The following is a 27,612-nucleotide window of genomic DNA, read 5'->3' as shown; positions in this document are numbered from 1 at the left end:
CAGGTGAGCAGGGGGAGGGGCTTGTTTACCAGGACCAGGAGATCAGGGGGAGGGGCTTGTTTACCTGGACCAGCCAGGCCACCTGCGAGGCGTGGACGCCCAGGGGGATGGCGGGGGGTCTCTCTGCGTAGGGAGGGGGGGGCTTGTGGGTCGGAGGAAGATCAATCCTGGAGAGAGACACACACACACACACACACACACACACACACACACACACACACACACACACACACACACACACACACACACACACACACACACACACACACACTAACGGTTAACGGTTAACTCTTTAGTTGGTTGTGACCAGGTGACCTCAGGTTAACTAACGGTTTAGCATGTCAGTTCTGAACCAGGTGACCTCAGGTTAACTAACGGTTTAGCGGGTCGGTTCTGAACCAGGTGACCTCAGGTTAACTAACGGTTTAGCGGGTCGGTTCTGAACCAGGTGACCAGGTGACCTCAGCAGGAGGCGGCGTGACGACGGACCTCTCGCTCGCTCGGTCCTCAGTAAATCATTCATACTAAAAGTCATTTTCTGTGCCTCAGCATGTGCATCAAGGGGAGGAGGTGTCGCATAGATCCACACGCCAGCAGGAATATGACGACCAGGGCGGGCTGCCAGAACGCCAATTACCCGGCCCACCTTCACCTCACGTCCCCCTTCCTCCCCTCCCTCCTCCTCCTCCTCCTCCTCCTCTCTGACGTGTGCTACCGTCTGATTGGACCGCGTGTTGAGCTCCTCATTTTAACAGGTGAGTATAAACAAAGACAACCCTGGGAGGGAACAGCCTTAGAGCAAGGCATTAACACTACCAGGGTTACAGGTTTCAAACCCCTAACCCTGCAGTGTTAATGCCTTGCTCGACCTGTGGCAATGGAGCCCCTAACCACGCAGTGTTAATGCCTTGCTCGACCTGTGGCAATGGAACCCCTAACCCCGCAGTGTTAATGCCTTGCTCTACGGTTAACTCACACTTTGTCGGCGAAGCTCGGGGGCGGAGTCTTGCGGGAGGCGATGATGACGATGGTGAAGACGGTGATGAGGAAGAGGGCAAGCACAGCGCCCATCACGGCCCCCGCCATCGCGATGGAGTCTAACCGGTCCTGACGAGACTGACCTGACACACACACATATCGAGAACACACACACACACACACACACATATAGGCCACACACACACACACACACACACACACACACACACACACACACACACACACACAGTGACGAAAGACAGAAAACGGAATGACATATATCATAAAAGGAAGTTGAGGCGTATAAATACTTATATTATATATAAATATATATAGATATATACACATATATCTATATATATACACATACAAACATAAATATATACATATACATGCACCTACACATAAACATACATATATACATGCACATACACATACATACATAGAATCCATGTCCAGCCTGTACATGGAGCAGGGCAGTATATCTTAGTGGCTCAGTCCCTCCTCAAGTGGGAGCAGGATTACAACGTGTTGACATAATGTCGTCCGGACTGAAGATTAGGATTAATTGAGATTAAATGAATTAAACAGAACTGTGGGACTTCTTAGCCAATCAGTAACCGGTATTCCACTCCGTGAGGCCAGTGCGCTTCAGCGAGCCAGCGTGAGGGTTTATGGAGACGTAGAAACAGAACGGCAACTACTGAGCATTCAGCAGGCTTACTGACTCCTCACTGTGTGTACCTTCCATACAGACAGTAGGTTTCAGTAGGTGTTACTGTCTGTAAGGAAGGTACAGATGTAGGGTCAGTAGAGTAGGCCTACTGAACCTTACTGTCTGTACCTTCCATACAGACGGTAAGAGGTCAGTAGGCCTACTGAAAAATAGGTTTGTAAGGAAGGTAGTCGGTAGGGGGTCAGTAGATTAGGCCTACTGAAAACTACCTTTGTATCTTCCATACAGACGCTCAATACACTAAAGTTCCTTAAAAAAAAAAAAAGATAAAAGACAAGACAAAAAACAAGGGCAGTGATGGAACAATATGAAAGTATTGAACAATGTATTAGAAGAAAATCTACCACCACTTCAAACACTAGACATTAAAAAAACATCTGAAGTAGGCCTTTTGTGTCTTCATTTTCTACATTTAAATGCAACGGACCCTTTCACAGGTCGTCAACCGTAGGCTAGGTCACTTCCTGTTCCTGTCAGTGTGACAGGAGGTCTGATTTATTCATGTACGCCACAGAGCAGCCTGGTCAAAGTAGATTCCCTTGACTGGTTGTGTGTACTGGTGCACTACTGTACTGGTGCACTCATCAGCCAGACCTCGTTAGCTCCCTGTGTTGGTCCTGCTGTGCAGAGGGAGGGGAGGGGGGAGGGGGGAGGCCGGGGCGTCCAATCAACACTCAGCAATCAACCTTCTCTTACAAAGTGAAGGTCACACATCGGGCCTGATTCTTTCCTCTCTCAATGCGTTGTGGACCACATAGACCAGGACCACGTAGACCAGGACGCAGGAGGGGGGAGCTGTCACATGGTGTCTGTACTGAAGACCAGAGGACTGATATATCCCCCCTCACCCTGACCCCTGTACTGAAGACCGGGACCAGAGGACAGATATACTCCCCCCTCCTGAAGACCGGGACCAGGGGAGAGATATACCCCCCCTCCTCACCCTGACCCCTGACCTCCGGGGAGGGCAGGGAGGAGGAGGAGGAGCCAGGGGAGAGGAACGACTTAACATCCCGGGTCAAAGGTTGTGCTACTGTAGAGTCCGGTAGGAACAGATGCTGGTGGGACCCAGAGGTCAGAACCGGACAGGAAGGACATCAGACAAGGAGCAGTCTGCTGCCCTGTCAGAAGGACCCTCATGGAGAGGACTGAGAGAAGAGGAGATACAGAATACTATACAGTATAGTGTATATAGAGTATACTATAGAGTATACAGATTACATCAAGTAGAGTATTGAGTATATTTGAGTTTATAGAGTATACAGAATACAGCAGTACATATACATTTATATACAGTACATATACATATTCATATATATGTACGTATATATATATATATCTTTGTATGGCGATTCATGCTCCTGGCTCATCTGATTAGTCTTTAATCTCTTGAATGTCAGAAACATAACTAATCCTGTCATGGGAGTTTTGAAGCAAACAATTTTAAAATTGATAATGTTATGTTAGAATTGTTGAAATGTTTGAATGGATACTGTATTGATCGTTATAATGTTGTCATCAAGGATATTATATTGATCGAGGAGTTCATGTATTGATCACATTAATATCATGTATTGATAATTAGATTGATCATGTCTCAGGTAGAGAAGCAGCCCCTGTCCAGGTCCACACTGAGCATGCTCAGTCTGTCCAGGTCCACACTGAGCATGCTCAGTCTGTCCAGGTCCACACTGAGCATGCTCCGTCTCAAGGTCACTCCAACATCTCCTTGACGTTTAATGGGTAAACACGGCAGCTTTAAAGACCCCAGGCAGCTTGGCTGGACTGAAGCAGCTCCTCATGTCTTCATCTGTTAGATATCATCACTATCTTCTGGATTTAAAGCACAATATTAACCATATATCAGATATTAGATACACAAATATCTAATATCTTACCAGATGATTAATGATCAGGTAGGGGTTATGGGGCATCTTGCTCTAGGCTGCCTAGGTAGGTTGAGGACAATACCAGGATCATACCCACAACCTTCGGCAGGGAGTCAAACACAAGCTAAAGCAGGACCATCCACCTCCCGATGACATCATTCAACAATGACATCATCCTACTGAGTCTCAGCCACTCCGTTTAACCCTCCCCTCATGGTGGAGTAGAGAGGGGGAGGAGGAGAGGGGAGAGAGAGGGGGGAGGGAGATGAGGAGAGAGATGAGGAGAGGGATGAGGAGGGGGGAGAGAGGGGATATGGAGTGGGGGGAGAAGAGAAGGGGAAAGAGAGGGGGGAGAGAGATGAGGTAAGGGAGGGGGGGGAGGGGGGAGAGGGGGAGGAGGGGGGGTGGGGGTTTCCTTAGAGAAAGCCGGAGGAGAACGCTGCTGTCACCAGATGAGCTTGTTGCCATGGGGACAGAGGAGTCACTGGCCTGGAGAGAGGAGAGGGGGCAGACAGGTGGGGTGGGGGGGGGGGGAGTCACCGTGGAGACGACCGGCTGGGGGAGAGGAAGTGGGGGACGTTTGTCTCTCCCACAATAAGAGGACAGATGTGTGTGTGTGAGACACTGTCTAGCGGGCAAGTGTGTGTGTGTGTGTGTGTGTGTGTGTGTGTGTGTGTGTGTGTGTGTGTGTGTGTGTGTGTGTGTGTGTGTGTGTGTGTGTGTGTGTGTGTGTGTGTGTGTGTGTGTGTGACAGAGCTTTTGTATGAGGGAAAGTGTGTGTGTGTGTCTGTGTGCATGAGAGTCTGTGTGTGTGTGTGTTTGTGTGAGCGTGTCTATGAGAGAAAAAGTGTGTTGGTGTGTGTGTTTGAGAGTCTAGATGTGTGTGTGTGTGTGTGTTTCTTTGAGACCGTGTTTGTCTGCGGCTCAGTGTGTGTCATTGTACGACCGATCGGTGGTCAGCAATTAAAAAGGGACAATAAATCGAAACGATCTGCAGGTAAAACCGTTACCTGAGAGTTCTAAATGATGGTCCGTATCCTGTGGAGAGAACTCTGCGACTGAGCAGGAGAAGGTTAGAACATGAACATGCCCAAGATATAAAGTACTGTGTCACTGGTGTTATGAGCCTACAGAATGCTATATGCTCAGGTGGTAAAGGACTGTAACTAGTGTTATGAGCCTAAAGAATGCTATATGCTCAGGTGGTAAAGGACATCCAGTCATCTCATGTTTGGTGAGCTACCAGGGTGACAGGGTGCGATATTCTTTTGAGGCAATAAAAAGTGATTCGGTATCATAAGAATTTATATTAAGTGATTCTGTACCATAAAAATAAGTGATTCTTTACGTTAATAAATAATGTGATTCGCCCACGATAATAAATAATGTGATTCTATACCATAAGAAGTCATATCGAGTGATTATGTACCATAGGAATAAGTGAATCTGTACACTAGTAATAAATGCAGAGCAGGGACATGCGAGCTCAGGTCATTGACGAGGACTGCAGGTGCTAAGGTGCTTTATTTAACTCAAGTGTTTCAAAAGGTTTACAAAAGAGCGTCCTACTCTGCACGGAGCAGCTGCTGAACATCTGTACAAAACGCTGTGGGTCCTTAAGACAAAGTGAGTCCTCCTCAGAGCCGTTTCCTGCTTGTCTCGTACTTCACAGTTTTCAACAGAACACCAGCGTTGGACCAGCGTTGGACCGGGTAGAGGGCCGACCGAAACAACCGTGAAGTACGACGCTTGGCGACGACACAATCATCGTCCTGTTTCCTTCGTCTGAACCGAGGTGTGAGTTGATCGTTGGCTTGTGGTCAAACTTCACCGTGAACTACGTATGGCACAGGAGAGTGAAAAGGACGGTTTTTGAAAAGATCGTTTCCTCAAATGTTTCACAAAAAAATTTAAATCAGACGACGCGGAAAACGCTGACATCCTAATACCTGGAGGCTAAGAAAACCCAGTTCCTACGTTTTACTCTAAGCTCCTCCAACACGGAGGCTGTTGGCATCTAAGGCACGTGACATTTAGTGAAACACATATACTCTTTAACGTGGCAAATAAATACTGATGAGAACCAGGGGCCAGGGCTGGGGCTGGACCCAGAGCCGGACACAGGGCAAGGGCCAGACCTAGGACCCAGACTCAGGACCCAGACCCAGGGCCAAACCCAGGACTAGACCCAGACCCATTGGTCCTCCAGAGACTGAGGACGTCCCACCAGAGACCCAGTGGGCTCAGTGCTGGGGGCCTGTACTTTACATACTGTATAGGAGTAATGAATCATTTATACCGAGTAACGCCAGAGCACGCTATCTAGGAGATGCACGTGCTGCCGTTGCTTCTCCTCCAACACAGCTTCGGCGCTTCAACACATTTAGGAGTATCGAAAACGGTCATATACGAAAAATACTAAAATAAAAGTCGTCAAGCTCTACTGAATGGATTAAATTTGTACTGGACGGTAAAGTGCTTAGCAGATCCAAACTACAAACGAAAAGACTTCTACTCTCTGTACAAGGTCACAAGCTACCCATCAAATATAGAAATATCACAGGAGGAACCGTTTCCAGTTCTGTAGGAAACAACCACGTGAGTGTTTATAACTCTACCTATTACAGAGCGCTGTCTAAGTGCTCCTACTCAGCTTCTACCACGGCTAATCCAAGATCCCACTGGCTTATAGCATCTTTTTACTTTATACTTCCCGGGATCATGTAGAAAATAAGTTACTCGTCAGTATTTTTTTTGGAGACCTCGTCAATAACACTTAAACACAGTTACTTTATCAACTGCATTTAGAAATGAACACAAATATTTGGCTGTCTTGCGGCGGCGAAAACTGAATTTGACGATAAGGGCGGACCCAAAACATATCTGCTGCCAGCCAATGGTCATATTAAGATATGTGTAAACAAATATACAGTTTGACTGTGGAGAACAAACTAGCTCAGCTCCACCGGCCGCAGCAGTTCTCCTCAGAACCCGGATCTGTCTGTTCTAACCGTGACCCTGTTGTCGACTACATAATACTCTAGTGTCTAGTGCAAACAGCGTACAAACATGGCAACGGACAGGCGTGTGTTGTGGTGAGGAGGGGGTCTGTCTTAAAGGGGTGGGGGGGTTTAGGGGGGCAGTCAGAGAACAAGACTGGGACATGTGGATATCCAAGCCTAGAGCTACTTCATTCAACATAAATTAACTCAACTCAAAACCCCCCCCCCAATATAAATACAATGAAATAAAACTGAAGAACTTCATAGGAAATTTGCATACCGAAGCCTGGAGGTAGGCTAAGCAGGGCTAGCAGTAAGCTAACCAGGGCTAACAGTAGGCTAACCAGGGCTAGTGGTCGACTAACCAGGGCTAGCGGTTGGGTAAGCCAGGGCTAGCAGTAAGCTTACCAGGGATAACAGTAAGCTGACCAGGGCTAGCGGTCGGCTAACCAGGGCTAGCGGTCGGCTAACCAGGGCTACCGGTAGGCTAACCCAGGGTTAGCGGTAAGCTAATCCAGGGCTAGCAGTCAGCTAATCCAGGGCTGACGGTAGGCTTAGCCAGGGCTAATGGTAGGCTAACCAGGGATAGCAGTAACGAACCAGGGGTGGCAGTAAGCTTCTCCTCCTCATGCTGTCTCTTCCTCTTCTACTATGTGACATTATAAATAAACCAAACAGAGACACGTCTAGGAGGCATGTCTGTGATAAAAATACAAGAACAATCTCTCCCATCAAGTCATCAGATCAGCACCGTCTGTGTGTTAGCCCAGTAGCTGTTTGTTAGCCCAGAAGCTGTAGTAGCCAAGTATTAGCCATTAGCCCATTAGCTTTTTGTGTTAGCCCTGTAGCCCTGTATTAGCCTGGAAGCTTTACTAGCCTAGAATTAGCCTGGTAGCTTTTTGTTAGTGTTTGCCACCTAGCTGTCTGTGCTAGCCTGGTAGCTGCGTTAGCCCCGCTGCTCTCAGAGTGGTGCAGAGGTCGCGGATAATGGGGGGGAAGACGTCCACAGGGAGGTACTTAAGAACCACAACTCTCCGCCACTACTGTAAGAGGACTTGATGACTGTGTGAGGCCGAGCTTCTCAGGGACGAGAGCGGCTCCCGATGACTCTGCACATCATCCCCCGCCCCCCCCACCCCTCCCCCCCTCCCTCCCTCGACGACATCCCAGCAGACGTTAACGAGGTTCTGAATCCAGGAGGATAGAAAGAGTTCTACAAAACATACTTTAAGTGTCTTGCATCACGGATGAAACCTGAAAAGAAAAAAGAAAAAGTGTTTCCCCCCTCGGATGAAGAAACAGTTTCACTGCAACCAGACCCGGAGAAAGAAACGCTGCACTGCTATTGGAGGAATCTGATGAACGCATCATCGCCCTGGACCCTGGTGCCCACCTGGACCCTGGTGCCCGTGTCCTCTGTGGGACGCAGCGGGCGTCTGAACCCACACAGGACCATCGTCTGAACCCACACAGGACCATCGTCTGAACCCACACAGGACCATCGTCTGACCCACACAGGACCATCGTCTGACCCAGGCCGTCTGAACCCACACAGGAGCATCGTCTGACCCAGGCCGTCTGAACCCACACAGGAGCATCATCTGACCCACAGAGGAGCACCGTCTGAACCAGGCCGCTCTGCTGCAGCTCCAGGATCCTTGAGAGCGCTGAAGGCCACCCCCGTCCCGGGACCCTCCAGGTGCACATGAAGACACGACGTGCGTCGTGGCGTCCCTCAACATAAGAGTAAAAAACCCAGAAAAACCCAAACTATACTCTCTCCGTCCAGGCTCTGAGTCTCTGATTGGCTGTCCCGGGGGGGGGGGGGGGAGTGGGGGGAGTGGGGGGGTGGGTGGGCGTGGTCAGACGTACCACTCCCGCCGGGAGATGACGGAGCCGTCGCGGTGGGAGACGTACTCCCCCTCCGGCCCGCTGTCGTAGCCGTCCGCCGTCCAGTAGGGGGAGCCGTTGCCCAGCGGCTTGGCGGGGGCAGGAGGGGGAGGGGGGCGGTGGGGGGAGCGGTCGCCGTGGCGAGGGCTGCCGCCGAGCGGGGGGCGCGGCCCCGGGGTCCCGCGGCCCCCCTCCTGGCCCTGGGCGCTCTCCCTCATGGCCCGCGTGTAGCCCTTGGCGTAGCGGCCGTCCCCGTTCTGGTTGCCGCGGTGACGGCGGCCCTGCTCCCGGTCGCCCCACTCCTCCCGGTCCCGGTCGCGGCCCTGGGGGGGGGTCTTGGCGGGCCGCAGCTCGTGGAGGGCCGAGGCGTTGCCCGGGTAGGGCTTGTCGTAGGCGCTCCCGGGGCCGTTGCCGTGGCAACGCCGCAGGTAGCACACACAGCCCACGGAGAGCACCAGCAGCAGGAACAGGGCCCCGCCCACCGCCCCGCCCACCACGGCGCCCAGGCGGCCCGCCGGCAGGGCCTCCAGGGTGGGGGAGGTGAAGAGGACGCGCTGCCGGGTGTCCAGAGAGCTGGAGGACGAGCCCCGCGCGGAGGGGGGGACGGTGGAGGACAGGGAGGGAGGAACTAATGGAGGAGAGGAAGGAAGGAACGGGGAGAGCGGGAGAGAGGAGGAGAGAGGGGGGAGAGAGGGGGGGGGAGAGAGAGGGGGGGGAGAGGAGGAGAATGTCACTACATCAGCTAGGGGGTTCGACGTGACAACAAACATCCACTAAACTACGTCACAAACTACACGCCTCGTGCCTGGGGCCAGTTCATATTGTTTTAGCCTCCGACGTAAAGAGGTTCTGCATCGATCCGAACAGGAAGCAGCTGCTGAGCACCAGCACACACCTCCAGCAGCTCGGCGCTGGGCCGGTGAGTGGGTAATCAGAGGATGTTTCCTGGGAGAAACCGCTGCGTTGGCGTTGGTTACTGAGGTCTTTCATTAGGGAGTCTCAGCTGGGAGGAATCTCCTGCCCTCTCCTCTCTCTGCTCCCTCAGCAGAGAACCTCCCTGCCTCTAAACCTCCTCACTGGAGACCTCTTTCAAGGCTCCGTGTTGGCTCTCTGCTCCCTCACCAGAGAACCTCCCTGCCTCTAAACCTCCTCACAGGAGACCTCTTTCAAGGCTCCATGTTGGCTCTCTGCTCCCTAGTCACCAGAGAACCTCCCTTCCTCTAAACCTCCTCACAGGAGACCTCTTTAGAGGCTCAATAGTGTGTTTACAAGCAACTATAAGAATATTTAGGATAACTGTAGTGCCTTTTTTAGGCACTAAGTATTTCTGGTATTTTAGGATTTTATTGGTTCAGGAGTCCAGGATTAGCAGATAAGGAGTTAACCCAAAAGGCTGTTGAAGAAACCTGTTATATTTATTATACAGTGGATCATGTTCTATACTGTAGATCATGTACTATACTGTAGATCGTGTTCTATACTGTAGATCATGTACTATACTGTAGATCGTGTTCTATACTGTAGATCATGTACTATACTGTAGATCGTGTTCTATACTGTAGATCATGTACTATACTGTAGATCGGGTTCTATACTGTAGATCATGTACTATACTGTAGATCGTGTTCTATACTGTAGATCGTGTACTATACTGTAGATCATTCACTTTACAGTAGATCCAATAGATCATGTACTAGCTTCCAACTACGTTAGGAGACTACGTTAGAAGGAGACTGCATTAGAAGGACACTAAGCTAGAAGGAGACTAAGTTAAAAGGACACTACATGAAAAGGAGACTAGTAGTCAAGTTGCCATGGGGACAGGCGGGCAGAGAGGAACATTAAAGTGATGGGACTAAGAAGAGACTTCAAGACGAGACCGACCCGCCCGGTCCCAGCGAGTGCCGGAGATGAACAGTGAGAACATGAACATAAACGATCAAATGAAACATTCTGACTCCGACGACGACAGAATAAAAATAAAGAAAACGGTGAACAAATGACCAGATTACAAGAAAAAGGCAGAGTAAAAACTAAATAAATGACTTTACACATCCTACTGAGGGATCAGACCAAGGGAAGCCAGGCTGTGTCGCTGTGAGCCGGCGTTGTGTTGTGTATCACCGGGTTCAGAACGGCACCGCCCGCTCGCCGGTGACTGCTGTCGAGGTGACCGCGGGGTCGCGACCTTCCGCCTTGACAGCAGCCAATAAAGATGTGGTATAAATAGACGGGGCGCTGAGGGGTGGGAACACGAGTGTGCTGCTGTTACGTACGACAGCAGGAGCACACGGGCCTCACACACAGCAGTGGCCGAGTCGACCGGGCAAGGCGGCGGCGGCCAGCTCGTCGGGAGCAGTGAGGGTGAGGCGTGTTGCTCAGGGACACCTCCACACTCCGCAGCTAGGAGGAGCCGGGGATTGAACCGGCAACCTTGCGGTTACCAGCCAACACGCTGTAACTCCTGAGCTACTGCCGCACATGTGTACAGCGACCTGTTCATTATCCCACTAGCCCCCGCTAACACTGACCATGCGCTGACCATGCTAACACAAGGCGCTAACCATGCTAACACCAGGCGCTAACCATGCTAACACCAGGCGCTAACCATGCTAACACCAGGCGCTGACCATGCGACGTGCTGACAGCTGCTTGCGCTGCGTGGCTGCATGGTGAGCAGCATGAGACATCACACGGCGGGAGCAGCAGCCCCCCAGCAGGGAGTCCGACTCCAACACACTGATGAGGGGGGGGCCGACTGCTGCTCGACACAACAACGTCTGCCCGCTGACAGCGCCGGGATTAACCACCGGGGGAGTTACATCACGCAGAACATGAAGACGCGTTGAACACGCGTTGAACACGGAGATCAAGAACATGTGTTCTAGTAGAAGACGCATTCTAGTAGTAGAACAGAATGACATGTTCGGCCTGGGCAATAAAGCAATAAATGATCGTATCGTGATGGACTTTTGATCAATATCAATATAAAACACGTTCAATAAATATCGATAAGAGACTGGATCACCGAACACGGTTCCATACTTCTTATTACAATATTATTATTATTATTACAATATTTGAGTGTTTTTCATTGTTGTATCGACATTGGAGTATTTATCAATGAAGAACTGTGGAAGGTCATATTAAGTGTTAAACAGAAGTGTTTAAATCCAGCATGGTAATTCCTAGACTTTTAAGGTCATTAAAATGATCAATAGTTATCGATATCGATCAATATGATCAAGTTATATTGTGTCTTTCAGCCATATCGGCCACGGTCTGTGTTCTAGTAGACGTGTCCTAGAATACGTGTCCTAGAATACATGTACTAAAGGAACATGACACGTGTTCTAGTAGAAGACTAGAAGACGTGTTCTAGAGAAACACGTATTTGGGTTCTAGTAGTAGAACAGGAAGACATGTTCCTCTAGAACACGTCTTCATGTTCTGCTACTAGAACACAAAGATATGTTCCAGTAGAACATGAAGAAGACGGAAGCCACTGCATTGACAAGCGAACACACACACACACTTATCTCATTAAATTGTGTGTGTGTGTGTGAGCGTACATGCGTGCGTACATGTGTGCGTGCGTGCATGCGTGCGTGCGTGCGTACATGCAGCTCATACAGCTCCCCTCAAAAGGCAGAAGAAATGAAGATAATGAATAATAAATAAGAGTTGAAAAGAAGCATTGAATGTTTCATGAATGCGGGACATCAGGGGTGGGCTGCAGGCGCCCAGCGCGGCACGCGGCCCCCCAGCGGAAACACGGAGCGGAGCGCTGACGTCACACCAGGAGGAGGAGGAAGGAGGAGGGGGGAGGGAGGAGGAGGAGGGAGGAGGGAGGAGCAGGCTCCCAGAGAGCAGCAGATCACAGGGAGGCAGCCACACCACAGAGCGGAGCGACCGATCAGGGCTCAGAACATCTGCAGACGGGATCAACCCTCCTGAGTGCTAGCACATCTGGAGACCTCATGCTAATCGGCCTGTTGTCGAGAGGAGGAGGGAACGGAACGGGTTCCATGCATGCGCTGCGGTCGTGTCACTGCAGCCGTGTCTTCGCTCCGGACGAGAGGGAGAGGAACCACAGACCCCCTCAGAGGAGCGAGAGAGGAGCCACGGTCCTCCTCCAGTTCCCCCAGAGTCATGATATTCAGACACTGAGACCTTTTCTCCACACGGGTTCCACACTGTCCCAACGCTACCGTCGTTGATATACCGCCTTACCTCCGCTTCTCTGCCTGGTCTAGAGGCAGGGAGGGCTGTTCAGACCAATCAGCCTCCCGTCCCTCTAAAGACACAGCCAATCACACCCCCCTCTAAACCCATGCCAACACTTAATCACGCATGTATTTTCCCCGCCATAATATTATATACTGTACATGTTCAGGCCTTTCCCATATTTTGTACATTTTGTACAGAACATCAGGCCTTCAATGAACCAGGAAGGTATTGGTCCCTGGAGCAAAGCCCCCGTGAACGAGAGTGGCCGTGGTCTGATGGGGCGTGCACGAGAGTGGCCGTGGTCTGATGGGGCGTGCACGAGAGTGGCCGTGGTCTGATGGGGAGTGCCCGGGAGGGGGCCGTGGTCTGATGGGGCGTGCACGAGAGTGGCCGTGGTCTGATGGGGCGTGCACGAGAGTGGCCGTGGTCTGATGGGGCGTGCACAAGAGTGTCCGTGGTCTGATGGGGCGTGCCGTGGACTCACCCTGTATGAGGATGCGGAGGTCGCGGCTGCGCAGGTCGATGCTGTTGGCCACCTCGCAGCGGTAGACCCCGGAGTCGTTGCGCTGCAGCGGCCGCAGGAACAGCAGCGTGTTGTTGAGGCGCTCCACCCCGTCCGGCCACACGTCGCTGTCCAGCCTGCACACGAAACAAACGCACCCAACACCTCCATCATCACCACGCACCAAGACCAGGGGATTCATCATCATTACCGCCACCCAAAGCTTCCTCTGAGCAGAGCGAGCGCAGTGGGGCGATCCAGCTTTTGTTTGCAGGAGGTTTTGCAAAGCGCCGATTGAAAACCAAGGCCATCAATCAACCCTGGAAGCAACCGTCTACATGGCCTCTCAGAACACAGACCACAACATGTTCAGCATCAGACTCCCTACATTATCCTGAACACTACAGGACATACTCAACATACCTGGACATTCATCTATCTTCATTCATCTATCTATCTCCCTGTCATTCTCACTTCATTTCACGTAATTCAGGAGCATTCCGATACTCCGGAAGACTAAGAAAACTCCACAACACTCAGAATTACGTGGACTATATAGCATCGAACTAAAACAAAAGACATTACCAAATACATGTCGTTAGGATTTATGATATGTTTATACATAATGTGGCCATAAGAGACGTCGAGCTGATGCAGCGATCTTGCAGGACCGGCCTAGACCGCGGTACGTCTTCTCCAAGCGACCAGAAACCTGTTCTGAACACCAGCTATCGTCCCACCTCCCCACATCCGAACACCCTGCTCCTCAGAGAACGCCTCGCTCCCTGACGGGGAACCTTTTGTTCATTTGTTCAGCAAATTCTGCTCCGGTGTTGCATTGAGACGGCCCTTTGTTCACACGCTCCATCTCTCTCCCTCTCTCTCCCTCCCTTCCTGTGTTGCATGAGTGCCTGACTGGGTAAACAAACACCTTCAGGGACTTCAACTCCAGACCAGCGCTGGTGCTTCCTGCCCAGGCAGAAGAGGCTGCATGAGTAATTGCATATTTAATGACCTCCTCATTAACATTTGATCTTCAGCATTTCACCGTTCCACGGACTCAACGGACCTGTCCTCTGAGAGCATCTCAGCTGACGGTGGGACGAAGGGGGAGACGACACAACGACCGGAGCGGACAGAAGGAGAGGGACATGAGTTCACCTCCCGAAATGCTCTGGGAGCCGTTGATTAGTTATTAAATGTGAACGCGGCTAAGCACTCCTCCAGAGAGGATAAGGGCTCTTTCATTCATCGCTCTGCTCAACTTTTAGGACCTGTTTATACACTGATCATCTCACACACACACACACACACACACACACACACACACACACACACACACACACACACACACACACACACACACACACACACACACACACACACACACACACACACACACCTTATCCATCTGAAGTGGTGAGCGGGGGGGTTGGCGTTGGCGCGGCAGGTCAGCTGGACGTTTTCCCGCCCGACGTACCAGTCCCCATCGTAGCCCACCACGGAGATGTCCGGAGCGTCTGGGCACACAGGAAGTGATGTCAGTTAGAACGGTGATGAATGGGGTGTGACAGGAAGTGAGTTTAGTTTGACGATGTTGACACCCTGATCGAGAAACAAACCTAACATTGACCAATGGGGGGCCTCCGCCTCGCCTCCCATCGGGAGAACAGACAGACAGACAGACAGACGGCTGTTGTTTATTCCCAGAACAGAGCGGATACTCTGACCGTCGGCGTATGAGAGATGAGATAAAGAGGTTAGCTGGCGAAACCCAAAGCCCCGCTGCTCTGCTGATACGGCGCGACGCAGCGCGTGTAAAACACGTCTTCAAACTGACAGCCTGGACATCGCTCTACGTTCACACTATACGTTGGATGAAGGAGAATTCATCAACATGGATGACCCATCTTGTGTTGAATACTTTCATTTCATTCTCGGTTAACATTGCCATGTTTACATTGGGGGGGGGGGGGGGGGCGCGGGCACGCTAAACGGTCTCGGGCTGAACCGGGACCAGTAGTCCTTTAGACCAGCGGTACCGCGAGAATTAAGGGCGGAGAGACGCTGGGAGGAGTCGAGTTGAGATCGGGTAAGATAGGTTAAGGTCAGATGGGTTAAGATAAGAGAAGATAGGTTAGAATGAGATGGGTTAAGATAGGTTAAGATGAGATGAGAGGTTAGGATTAGGTAAGATAAGATAAGATAAGGTAAGATAAGGTACGCTAGGTTAAGCTAAGATGAGAGCGGTTAAGAGGAGATAGGTGAAGATAAGATTAAGGCTAAGATAAAGTAAGACAAGGTTAAGGTCGATAGGTTAAGACAGGATGGGACCGGTCGAGCCGAGCCTCACAGAGCACGTTGAGCTGGTAGGGGATGCGGTGGTCGGCGGGGAGCGCGGGGTGCCGCACCACGCAGGTGAGCCCGTGGCTCTGGGTGTGGCGGGTGGGCTGCCACAGGTAGCGGACCCTGGTGCTGGTGGTCCCGTTGGGCTCGTCCCACAGCTGCACCTCCGACTGGCCGAACAGCGCCGACTCCCACGACACCTCGGCGGGGGGCCGCGCCCGCTCCGCCGTGCAGGTGGCCACCACCGTCTCGTTACCGCCGTCCACCAGGGGGCCGGGCCCCGCCGAGAGGGAGACCTTAGGCTCCACTGGAGGGGGGGGGGGGGGGGGAGAGAGAGAGGGAGGGAGAAGTGGTAAAAGTGTTAAAGAGTTACGTTTCTTAAGATGGCATGCATGGTTTTATTATCAGAAGTCGTAACCTTTATCTCTGCTACCAGGTTCCCCTCTCGAACACTGTGGTGAGCTCAGAGCGCTCACGTCCCAGAGCGTGCACGTCCCAGAGCGTGCACGTCCCAGAGTTTTCTTCTTCACACTCTGAGGGTGTGCACGTCCTCTGAGCGTGCACGTGACTCCCTGAAGAAAACGCTGTTCCTCTCCTCATCACGCTTCTTCTGATCTCTCTCTTCAGAAGCCTCTCTCTCTCCCCCCTCTCCATATACTACTCCCCCGTTATGTAACCAATACGTACGTCGACCAGGGAACTCCCCTTTCCCTTTCTTGTAATCAATATCTCTCTCCCCTCATCTCTCTCTCTCTCTCTCTCTCTCTCTCTCTCTCTCTCTCTCTCTCTCTCTCTCTCTCTCTCTCTCTCTCTCTCTCTCTCTCTCTCTCTCTCTCCCTCTCTCTCTCCCTCTCTCTCTCCCTCTCTCTCTCCCTCTCTCTCTCCCTCTCTCTCTCTCTCCCTCTCTCCCTCTCTCTCCCTCTCTCTCTCCCTCTCTCTCTCCCTCTCTCTCTCCCTCTCTCTCTCTCTCTCTCCCTCTCTCCCTCTCTCTCTCCCTCTCTCCCTCTCTCTCTCCCTCTCTCTCTCTCTCTCTCTCCAACCCCCACCCCATCATCTCATTCTCTCTCTCCCCCAGTCCTTCCCTCTCTCCTCTCCCCCCCTCTTGCCCCAGGCGGTTCGTCTCCTCCTCCTCCTCTCATTTGATCCAGACTGACAGCTAATAACGTTGTGTAATATATAATAATATATATTAGATAACATCTCTATGATGTAGATATATGATATCTAAAGGCTGGGCTCGAATTCTGCTCTGATAGGCACTGTGTGTCGCCCTGCAGAACGACCCAACTCAGGATGATGTCATGATGATGTCATTCTGTTGTGGTTTCACTTCATTAGAGCAGCTGCAGATCCTTATGACACATATGTACCCAGCACACACACACACACACACACACAAGTACCCAGCACACGTACCAAGCACACACACACACACACCCCCACCCACACACCTACCCAGCGCACACACACACACACACGTACTTAGCGCACACACATACACATACCCAGTACACATACACATACCCAGCATACACACACACACACGTACCCAGCGCACACACACACACACGTACCCAGTACACATACACACACACACACGTACCCAGCACACACACGTACCCACCACACACACACACACCCCTCTTACCCAGCACGTTGACGGTGGTGGAGGCCTGCGTGTTGCCCAGGGGGAAGGTGGCCACCTTGCAGGTGTACACGCCCATGTCGGAGAAGCCCACGTCGGCCAGCAGGATGGTGGCGTCGTGGGACGAGGGCGAGCGGAACGTCAGCCGGCCCTCGTACTCCGTGGGCACGGAGATGCCGAACAGGGGGTTGTAGACGGCCACGGTGACGGCGCCCGTGGGCAGGCGTCGCTCCCAGGAGCTCTGCGTCAGGCTGAGGTTGGTGCCCACCTCCACCTGGCACTCCAGCGTCACGTTCTTCCCCAGCACAGCGTTCACCTTCTGGGGCACCAGCACCTGGCTGGCCCGGGCCCGCGCTGCACGGGGGGGGGGGGCAGAGGGGTCAACGGTCACAGGGGGGTCATGGGGAACAGAGGGGTACCACGTCATGGGGGGGGGGGGGGGGGGGTCATGGGGGTAACAGGGAACAGAGGGGTACCGGGTCATGGGGGGGGGGGGGTCACAGGGGGTCAGAGGGGTCACGGGGCTACTGGGGAGGGGACAGGTCCCCAACAATGCCTGACGTTCTCTGTTTCACCACCAGGGGCGGCGCTGAGCAGCCATTCCAGGCCAAACACAACCTCTGTGACATCACAAGTGGAGGTGTGTTCACCGCCATCGATGATGGACAGAATAGCCTACTAGTTGGTACAGCCCACTGGGCAGGCTGATTACCAGTAGATAGAGTGGACCCTCCCACTAGTGCAGATGATGGTTAATAGGGGCCCTTTAACTGCAGTTTGGTCCCGGTTCAAAAGACATTCACCCAGGGAGGCTGCAGGGAGCCCAGACAGACGGTGAGAGGAGGCGCAAGTGATCCGACGCAAGTGATGGAGGCAGAGCCTTCGGTCTGCTGTCGTTATCCATCAATCAATCAAACTTTATTTATACACTGCTTCCCCGTCTCCACTGCTCCAAAAACTGGTTCCCCCTGACAACAGCTTCGAGAAACAAACAAATATAATTAAGAAATATATTAAAAAAGGCCAGAATGGATCCCTCCTCGTACGAGAAGCAGATTGAACGGAGGACGGCTTTGAGTTTTGGCGAGACAGGAATGCCCGCCGTCATGACAACCGTCTCCGAGGTTCTGGAACCGGCAGCCAGGAGCTCCGTTGTGGTCGGAGAACTTTCCCCCCTCATCCTCCCGACCTCAGCCCAGGAATCCGGAGAGGAACCGACGGAACAAACACGGGCAGAGGGACACGAAGCGCCCGCTGTCGTCATCCCCCTGGCCCCAGACCAGAGGAAGAGGAGGAGGAGGAAGAGGAGGAGGCCAGGACGAGGAGTGTCGCCTCGTCCTGGAGAGAGCGGAGCACCGCGGAGGGGGGAGGAGGGGAGGGGCGAGAGAGGAAAGGGAGGGAGGGAGAGAGAGAGAGGGAGGAGGAAGAGAGAGGGAGAGGAAGAGAGGGGGGGGGGGGGGGGGGGAATAGAGTGGAGCACCAGGGAGGGAGGGGGGGAGGAGACATGTGCTTAGGAGATGACATCATCGGTGAAGAGAAGAAGAAGGAGGAGGAGAAGGCGAGCAGAGGAAGAGGAAGCGGGACCAAAGCCATATCAAGGAAGAGTCCTGGACCTGGCAGAGAGAGCCACGACGTGGGGCGCTGAAGTCCCAGATGAACGAAGCCCAACGCAGCCCAGCAGACAGAGCCCTCCTCTGCTGGGCCACAGAGCGGCAGCGGGCACGTCATCGTGAATCAAAACTGCTGAATCGCTTGGCAACAGAGTGAGAAAAATTATATTGTTGCCTCGCCAGCTCCACATTCGTCTCCGGCCTAATAGCTCCTGTCAGCCCAGGAGAGGAGCGATAGGGAAATGAATTTCCTTTTCGTGTCACCGAAGATAAACTTCTCGCCGTTTACTTTTCTCCAGCACAAAGGAATCCGACCCTTCTTTATTTTATTGATGACAGCCCGGCCCTCATCCGTCTAAAGAGGTGACATGTATTGAAGGCGTAAAGCTTTAAAAACTATTGATTATGGAGGCCTGAATAATCCATCACACAAAGAAAAGGGCAGAATTGGATGGGCTGAAAACGTTGACAACACAATTGGAGAAGATGTAGCATGTCTGCAAATCAGCAGACTGAATACTATAAAGTTATAAACAGAGCTGAGTCCTCGTCAAAACAACGAGACAGACTTTGGAACCCTTGGAGGATGATTAATTACTGGAATATCGTTAACCACACTGACAAAAGTTCAGCTTGTTTGACTCCTGGAATTTCCCTCTGTGTCAACGGAAAAGCCAACTGATTTAGAATATTAAGCTAAATAAAAACTAGAAGGTCTTGGGTCTTTGGGGGGGGCATATCATTATATTAGCTCTCTAGATTTATGAAGGCATTAAGTTTTGGTCCACATAAAGTCTTATGCAAATTAAGTTTCTTAATTAAAATGTACTGCAAATACATTAACAAAAAGCTCATCATGAACTGCATGTGTAGATGTGGAATTAATTTAATCTTCCATCGAGTGTATTTCATTCCACTACTTAAGTAGTATTCATTAGCCTAATGTAAGTAATATTCATCAGCCTAATATTGTCCCTGGAAGCCTTCAAACCATCCAAATGTCTTACAGAAGACTTGTGAGGTCAAGAAACACTTTTCTGTCTCCATCTCCTGCTATCTGAGGAGGTTCACCAAGATGATGCAGTCTGCAACGCCAGACAAGTCCAGACCAGACCAGGGTTTAAACAGTAACTAACACTTCACTAGTCTCACAGACCAGGGTTAAAACAGTAACCAACGCATAGCAGCTTCAGACCAGAGTTTAAACGTAAACCAACCTCTAACTAGCTTCAGACCAGGGTTCTAACAGAAACCACAGACCAGGTTAACGTAAGGCTAACCCTGATGCATCAGTGTGGAGGAAGGTGATGACCTGGCTGCTTCAGGCTGCAGTGAATAAGTAAGAGGAGGTGAAGTCGTGTATAAATGTTTCATATACCCGGGGACAACCTTACATAATCCGGCCCACCATGACAGAGAAAACAGAGCCCAAATAAATAAATAAATAAGGCAGTCCGAGGGGCTTTTCAAAGTGGATGATTCAAGACAGACCAACTTTATGGAGCCAGTCGGTTCATAACGTTCCAAAGAGCCAACAACTCAGACGCATAGAGGCTGCTAATCACCAGATTAGCAGCTTTGTGCTAACTTCAGCATTAGTTGGCTGCTTTAATGCTTTCTTTCAGAACTGAAAACTTTACTCATTTAATTACCCGCTAGCCACCAGAAAATTTGTTTGTGTCATCACATGCCACAAACACCCATCAAAGTATAAATATTTTGTATAATTTTAGAAAATGATCGTAGCCATTTTAAACTCCCTGCTGTCCCCTCTTCAGCAATAGAACAAGTGTGAAGCCTTCATGTTGTCTAGAAGGTTTATCACCCGACCATCCCACAAATATCTTCCCTACCACACAACGATGTATACATGGCCACTTCTATTTGGATAATATGCCAAGAACACAAAGAAACACCAAAACAAAACTCAGAGCCTGTTTGTTTATGGGAAATGGAGGGTTCCAGGACATTTCCAGGCCCGGAGAATGACGCCTGATGCAAGCCGCTGGAGTCCTCAGCCCCGCTGGTTGGCAGACCGTCCCTCCGCCACGTGTGAAAGCCATCAGCGTGCCGTCGTGTTCGCTTTGACCCTGAGGCGTCTCGCGACTAAATAAGTGGAGCTGCTGACACACCGGGAAGGCCGGTGAGCACGCATCCACATTATAGACGTCCTGACGGCAAGGACGCCGGGTCCCAGGGGAGGGATGGCGGCAGTGCCTTACGTCCACACCGCCACGCACACACCATTCATGTGGCTCGCATACACGTGTGGCTCTATACAGTGGGGGTGGGGGGGGGCGTGTGTGGAACGTACATGCTCAGCCAGGTGCGCTGCCTGGTGGGGAGGGGGTCAACTTCTGGGACGACAGGCAGCTTGACCCTAATGTCAACGCTTCAGAAATGTGTTTTGGTGACCTCTGCTCGCGCCCGGGAGACTTTCCCCCCCCCCCTCCGAGCGGAGTCGTCTGCTATCGCTGACCGGATCTGCCGCCCCGTTTTTGCTCGCTTTTGTAGAAATCAGCTTTGACATTTTGGTCATCTACATAAGAGCCGGGAGTCCCGTGTGTAACGGAGTGCAGACGCAGCAGAATCAAACCACCTCCAAGTGATCCGTGTGTGATGAGAGGGAGGCTGCTGCCGTAGTGGACACTGGTGGAGTCGCTGTGAAGAGGGGTAGCCTGGTGGAACCGCCAGGACAATACACCGTACCTCCATGATGTCATACTGTTTATTCATTCTACTGTCAGCACATCCTACTATACCTTAATGATATTCTACTGTACCTTAATGACATCCTACTATACCTTAATGACATTCTACTGTACCTTAATGACATTCTACTACTTAATGCTATTCTACCTTAATGGTATTCTACTATACCTTAATGACATTCAACCATACCTTACTGACAGGGATTCAATGATTTCTCTGTCAGATTTGCAGTTAAGACATTTTCCAGTGACATTTCATGAAGTAGTTCTACAAGAGTTTTAACACATAAAATCTCAGCAATTTGAAAAGCAGACGAGAAGCAAAAAGAATAGCAAAAGAAGAAGTGTACAACGATCCTCTGAAAGGCGAAAGAAATTAACTAGGTATCAAGCCCAAACCACCAACCCCAAGACTCAGTGGATAGCCACAGCATTCATGAGGTGGTCAGGTCACAAGTCCAAGCGTTCTTCATTATGGAGGACGTGGCGTTCTGAAGCCTGGTGGAGGACAGGGAGCCCTGCCACCCGACGCCCAGTCGGCCGGCTCTCACTGACATCTCCCCGGAACACTATGGCCGCACACATTCACGAGCTGCGGTGACATCCCTGCCGTCGGTTACACAACCAGGACACAGAGTTCGGCTGGTAGCCCTGTGAGTACGTTAACGCACAAGACCGTGGACTGGGAGGTTTGAACTTGATTAAAGCAGTGCAACAATCCCTGGAGCTCTGCCATCCGAGATGCATTTAAGACAATGTTTGAAACATGGAAATAGACAAATCTAAACCGTTGTAAGAATGAACGCCAGAAATATGGCAAACGTACGACTTCTGGCGGTTGGGTTGGTTTTGGCCGCATGGCAAACACTTTGCAGCTGGCAGTCCACGGTGGCGTTCTGAGCCAGAGAGCATCCGGATGCGGTGGCATGAGGCCGAGAGATAGTCAGACACTCACCGCTTGCCTACTTTGCTCTTGAGGGCTGTCAGATCCAGTTGGGGGTGAAGCTGAGTACAGACAGATGTTACCACCCAGTAGAATGGTACATTATTCACACTGAAAAGACTTCTTGAACAGAAGCACACACTCACTACATATTCTGCGAGCTACGACCTCACCCCAACCCGCGCTGCGCACCAGCGGGGATTAGCTGAAGACTTGATCCCAGTGCTCTCCCGCCTGAACCACTGACGAGGGGTCAGCGAGCATCAGAGGCGTCTGAGCCGACGAGATCCCCTCAGTCCGAGCCCTGAGGCGTCTTAAAGCAAAGAGGCTGACATGTGTTAAAACAACAAAGGCTGCATTATCAGAGGCTGTGAACAAACCCTTCTGTCAAATCGAGTCTGATCCACGTTTCTGCAGTGTGCGGCCTCACTGGATCCCAGATATAAGGACCGCCACTTTGATGAGGATGTTAAACAATGACCACGGGTGACTACTGGGGCAGCAACGCATGGATACACCTGCTACCGCTGCTGGAGGTGAGACGCAGGGTAGAGACCCACATCACCCACAGAGCAAGTGGGTATGATGGGAGGGGTACGGCCCATTGTACATGACATATTGGAGGAGACGGTGGATGAGAAGGCATCAGAAGGCTCCGGGACGAGGGCATCACAGCCACTGGATGGTTTCTTTGCAGGGGCCCCCATGTCTAGAGTTGAGACCGCACTCAGATATTGAAGAAATAATCAGTTCGATGCCCAGCACTGGGACTAACGGCACGCAGACACCACTGTGCCGGAGCGAGTCCGCTCTGCGGCTCACATCTTGGATGAGAAGAGAAGCAGACTGAGCTGCAACAAGGCAGAGATGCTCCTCCGTGTTAAGAAAAACATGCATCTCACTTAGAAGTAGGCTGTGGAGGTCCTGGTGGTTTTATTTTGTCATCAATATTGGGAATAGGAGGCTCTCTGTATGGGAAGGCTGCTCCTAAGGGGCCCCGTTTGGTTGTATAAAGAAGAAATCCTCTGCCACATGTTCCAGCCTACTGTGAGATGGGGCTGAATGGAACCACAAGAACACTGGATTGTGTAGGAAAAACCCAAGAGGGGAAAGACAGCCCTATTTCTTTTGTATTTAATTATTTTATATATATATAAAAATATATCTAAATCACTTTTACATTTAATAACATTCAATTTATTTTTCACACCAGTCATTTTAGTTGGGCTTCTCTCCCATTGACTGCTCACTGCAGGAAATTGGACGACCATCCAAATCCATCATTTGTGAGTTTTTTTTCTTTTTTGATTACAGGGAACAATGGATGGAAAACCAAAACACAGAAAATCTCCACAAGGAAAACGATATCCCACTGACTGTAAACTGTACTGTAATCCATCTGCAGAGAGGATGGCTGGGAGGACGGAGGATGTAAACTGTATTGTAATCCATCTGCAGAGAAGCTTCTGCACAACAAGAAGGGGAATACTCGAGGGGTAGGCCCGCATGACGTAGCCTAGTTTCAGAAGACTGTGGTCTTCGCAGGAGTCCTCTGAGAGATGTTGCTACAGCTTTCCATCTCCGGTCTGGGCCCGTCCGGGGAGGAGTGCATGCTAAGTGTTGGGTCCGGTCAGAACCCAGCCTCCTGAATGAGGCCTGTTGGTCCATTCAATACAAGACAAGGTCAGAGCCCGGTGTGGAATGTACAGCAGCATAAACGGGCTTAACTATTTCACCCAGAGCCAGCACGGGAAATCTGCTCCACTGGCCTCATTTACTGAAGGTTGTTAGTGGGGATTGGATGAAGAGTGAATAATTGGAAAATAACAGAACACTGAAAACAATACAGTTCTTTATGAAGGCCACTGACTCTACCCACCACTAGAACCGTGCGATTACAACTGCCAGCGCTGTGGCCCAGTTAATGTTGGTTCTAGTTGGAAAAGAGGGAACCGAGTTTGCGAAGTGCACTTGTGTGTCAAAGTAGCCGTCCTTCTGGTGTCTCATCCATTGTTTACATCGGTATGCAATTAGTTTCCCCAGAGTGGCTCCCAGTGCATGACACATGGGTCCCTGCAGCCTCACGGCGCTCCACAAGAGCCTTGGGAGTAACTAGGGGCCCCGGCCAGGCGATAGGGCCTGCTGAGGGCCGCCCCACCTGCCAGGCGTACTATCAGACACTTAGGGGCCGTTAGGGAGCCACCGTTTGCTTTACAACCCTCTCTTCCCGCAGAAACAGAAACAGCTAAATACTTGGCAGGAGTACCCAACATCCTGTAAATGTTCCACTAATGGTGGTCAAACAAACGCCGCTATTGTGAGATGGCCCATCAGAGACACTATCAAAAACACACATGTCTACAGAACTTCATCACATTTTCTTCAAATCAGGACGGTTCAATAGAAATGTTTAAAAAATGAACATACTAACATTCTTTGACTATTTCCATGTCCAGCGTTGTATTAAATTGTTCAAGTAGGCCTAAGATCAGTTATGTCAACTCAAATTATCGTTATGGTAGACAGGCAGGACAGGTGTATTTGGTAATCATTACACCGGTTAAAGGCGGATGAAGTTTTGGTGCTGGCGGTCGTAGTTACGAAGTGAACCACTGAGGACCACCTTAATGAGACCGCCCGGTCTGTGGTCTGATAATGGACTGGATCCAACTAAACACTGCCCATCAGTCAGGGCATTAAGTGACTCATTAAAACGGCCAGCTGGCATCCCATCGGGATACTTAGTGAACTCTTAGTGAACATTACTCCGGCGCCAATATGGCTGCTACTTAAATCTCCAAGCTGTCCATCAGGGTGTCCGTCGGGGTCTGGACCCTCGGGTCCACGGAGCGTTTCTATGGCAGCCGCGGTCAGCATCCATCCCCCTGCAGCGGAGTCAACTTTCCACCAAGTTCCCTCCAAAGCCCTAAAACACGACTCACTAAACATGAAGCAAAACCCGGGCTCACAACTGTAACCCGTGTATGATTTCCCTCATAGTTATGCATTTAAACTGCATTGAGCCTCCAACATTTATAACCAGACTTCCCCCGGCAGCCCGCCGGGGAGAGACGCATGGCTGTTGCACTTCAACTTCTCCGCGTTAAACCTCCACGACTGCTCTGAACGGTGCGAACAAGAAGACCTACCCGAGATACAGTAGAGGAGCAGGTGGAGGACGGCGAGCCTGCCCTGCCGCTGAGGGGTCTTCCAGAGCCGGGAGGGGGACATGTCGTCTTGGCTACTGGGCTCTCTGACGGTTTCTTCTCGACTGGGGAGCCTCAGCAACCGCCCGACGCGGACTGTGGACCGTACCACTGCGGCCCGGACCGCGGGGGGGTGGCGGCCGCTCACCTGCCGCGGGGAACCGACGCTCGTGGTGACGGGGCTCTGCCGCGCACCCCTCCCCCTCCCTCCCCGGATGGGCCGCTCCTGTACACATTACGTCATCTTTATTGAGGAGCATAGATTGTGATCGGTGTGTGTGGTCAGGGTTGCCAGATTGGTGCGGGAAAACTGCCCCAATCTGGCAACACAGTGTGTGGTCGCGGTGTGTGTCTTCGTCACCGTACCCCCTCTGTGTGTCTGTTCGCTTTATGGACATAAAGACGTGCCGGAGGAGCGTGTAACTTTGCAATTGGATTAACAAAATGCCAATAGGCCCATCTCCCCATCCCAATAGGCCTGCATGCCTTTATTTAGACACAATGTCTTTATTGGGGAAATTACAACGCAAGAATGACACATAAGGTTAACATATTTATTATTATTATAAATATGAACCTGTGATTTGGTTTAATAGTCAGTAGGGCCTAGGGCTGAGTTAAATGTGCTCATATAACGGTCTCTGTCCACTATATGGAGGCCGACATGGATGTTGCGGACGGCCTCTCTTGTTTGGGGGTCTATAAATCGAGCAGGTTGCATTTATTTGACGTGGATGTGGGGGTACCCCGGTCAGGTTACCAGGTTACCAGAAACACAGCATCAAACAACAGGACGTCATTGTCCGCTGGCCTCCCGTTCATCTCCAGGAGAAGGACCTGCTGAAGTTTAATCTGACCGAAAGGTTAGGGAGGATTGGAGGGAGATAAATCTAAAGGTTTACACAGGAGAGAGAGAGAGAGAGAGAGAGAGAGAGAGAGAGAGAGAGAGAGAGAGAGAGAGAGAGAGAGAGAGAGAGAGAGAGAGAGAGAGAGAGAGAGACACACACACACACACACACACACACACACACACACACACAGAAATGGCGGGGGAGTAGAAAGACAGAGATAGTGAGAGAGGGTGGAGAGGGAGAGAGTGAGAGAGTAGAGAGAGAGAAAGAGAGAGAGAGAGAGATGGTGAGATAGGGTGTGGAGAGAGAGACGTGCCAACAAAGCATTTTTAATTAAGCCTCTGTTAAAAATTAAAAGCCCTTTATGCTGCCCACCCCCCACAGTCTTTATGGTAGCAGACTGTAACCAGGATACGGTAAGAACACTGGTAGGTTTCACTTCAACTCCACCAATCAGACCCCAGGTCCCTGTCTATCTTTCTGTCTCTGTCTCTCTCTGTCCCTGTCCCTGTCTGTCCTCCCCCCCCCCCCCCTCTCTCTCTCTCTCTCTCTCTTTCATGTTTCTACATAAGTTCCCTGAGTAAAGAAGCGTTGATTCTCCCTGATTCGGTTGTGTGTGGACTGACTGTGTTTAACTCAGAGGATCCTCTTCTCAGCGGTCCTCCCATCAGAGAGTTTAGTGTCCATTTCATCGGGATCTGGATGAGTTGATGGGAGGTATTTATAGACTTCAATGGTTGAAATGATTGGAAGGTAAACACACAGACCGACTCAGCACGGTCCAGACGAACGGGGATTCAGCGACAGCAGGTGGGGGGTTTAGAGAGGAGGGTTTGGGGGAGGTTTTTGGCCGTTGTCTCTCCCTCTCTTTAAGAGCACTTAAAGCGCACTGAGGAGCATTCCTCAGGGACAGAAGCACCCGGAGACACGGAGCTCAAGTGGGCCTCGTGTTTGTGGTTCAAAATAACCTCCACGTTACTCGGTACACAACCACACGCATCTCACGCACTGGTGTTTAAAGTATGAAGCTCTGAGTTGAACAATAGGCTTTTTGAGATATTCGTGATGATCGA

General features: G+C 51.1%; 1 protein-coding gene across 2 annotated transcripts; it reads right to left on the bottom strand.

Annotated features, from left to right (window-relative positions):
- Nucleotides 1–144: 144 nt before the first annotated feature.
- LOC311354513 (nectin-3-like protein) lies at nt 145–25,726 on the bottom strand (the record flags this gene model as incomplete). Of its 2 annotated transcripts, XM_084474312.1 has the most annotated exons (8): nt 25,632–25,726; nt 17,222–17,572; nt 15,581–15,880; nt 14,630–14,747; nt 13,210–13,364; nt 8,478–9,123; nt 977–1,121; nt 145–167 (listed from the first exon to the last, which is right to left on the bottom strand). In XM_084474312.1, the coding sequence occupies exons 1-8, from the start codon at nt 25,711–25,713 to the stop codon at nt 162–164; spliced, it is 1,803 nt and encodes a 600-aa protein (XP_084330438.1). In that variant the 5' UTR covers nt 25,714–25,726. The 2 variants fall into 2 exon arrangements, with proteins under 2 accessions (XP_084330438.1, XP_084330439.1); XM_084474313.1 differs by lacking the exons at nt 145–167; nt 977–1,121 and having other exon boundaries at nt 8,468–9,123.
- Between the last annotated feature and the right edge of the window lie 1,886 nt (nt 25,727–27,612).

The sequence above is a fragment of the Micromesistius poutassou genome (genome assembly GCF_964030765.1).
Source record: "Micromesistius poutassou genome assembly, chromosome: 10".
Taxonomy (NCBI): domain Eukaryota; kingdom Metazoa; phylum Chordata; class Actinopteri; order Gadiformes; family Gadidae; genus Micromesistius; species Micromesistius poutassou.
Note: the sequence above shows the minus strand (reverse complement) of the source record. Positions and strands in the feature narration are given on the sequence as shown.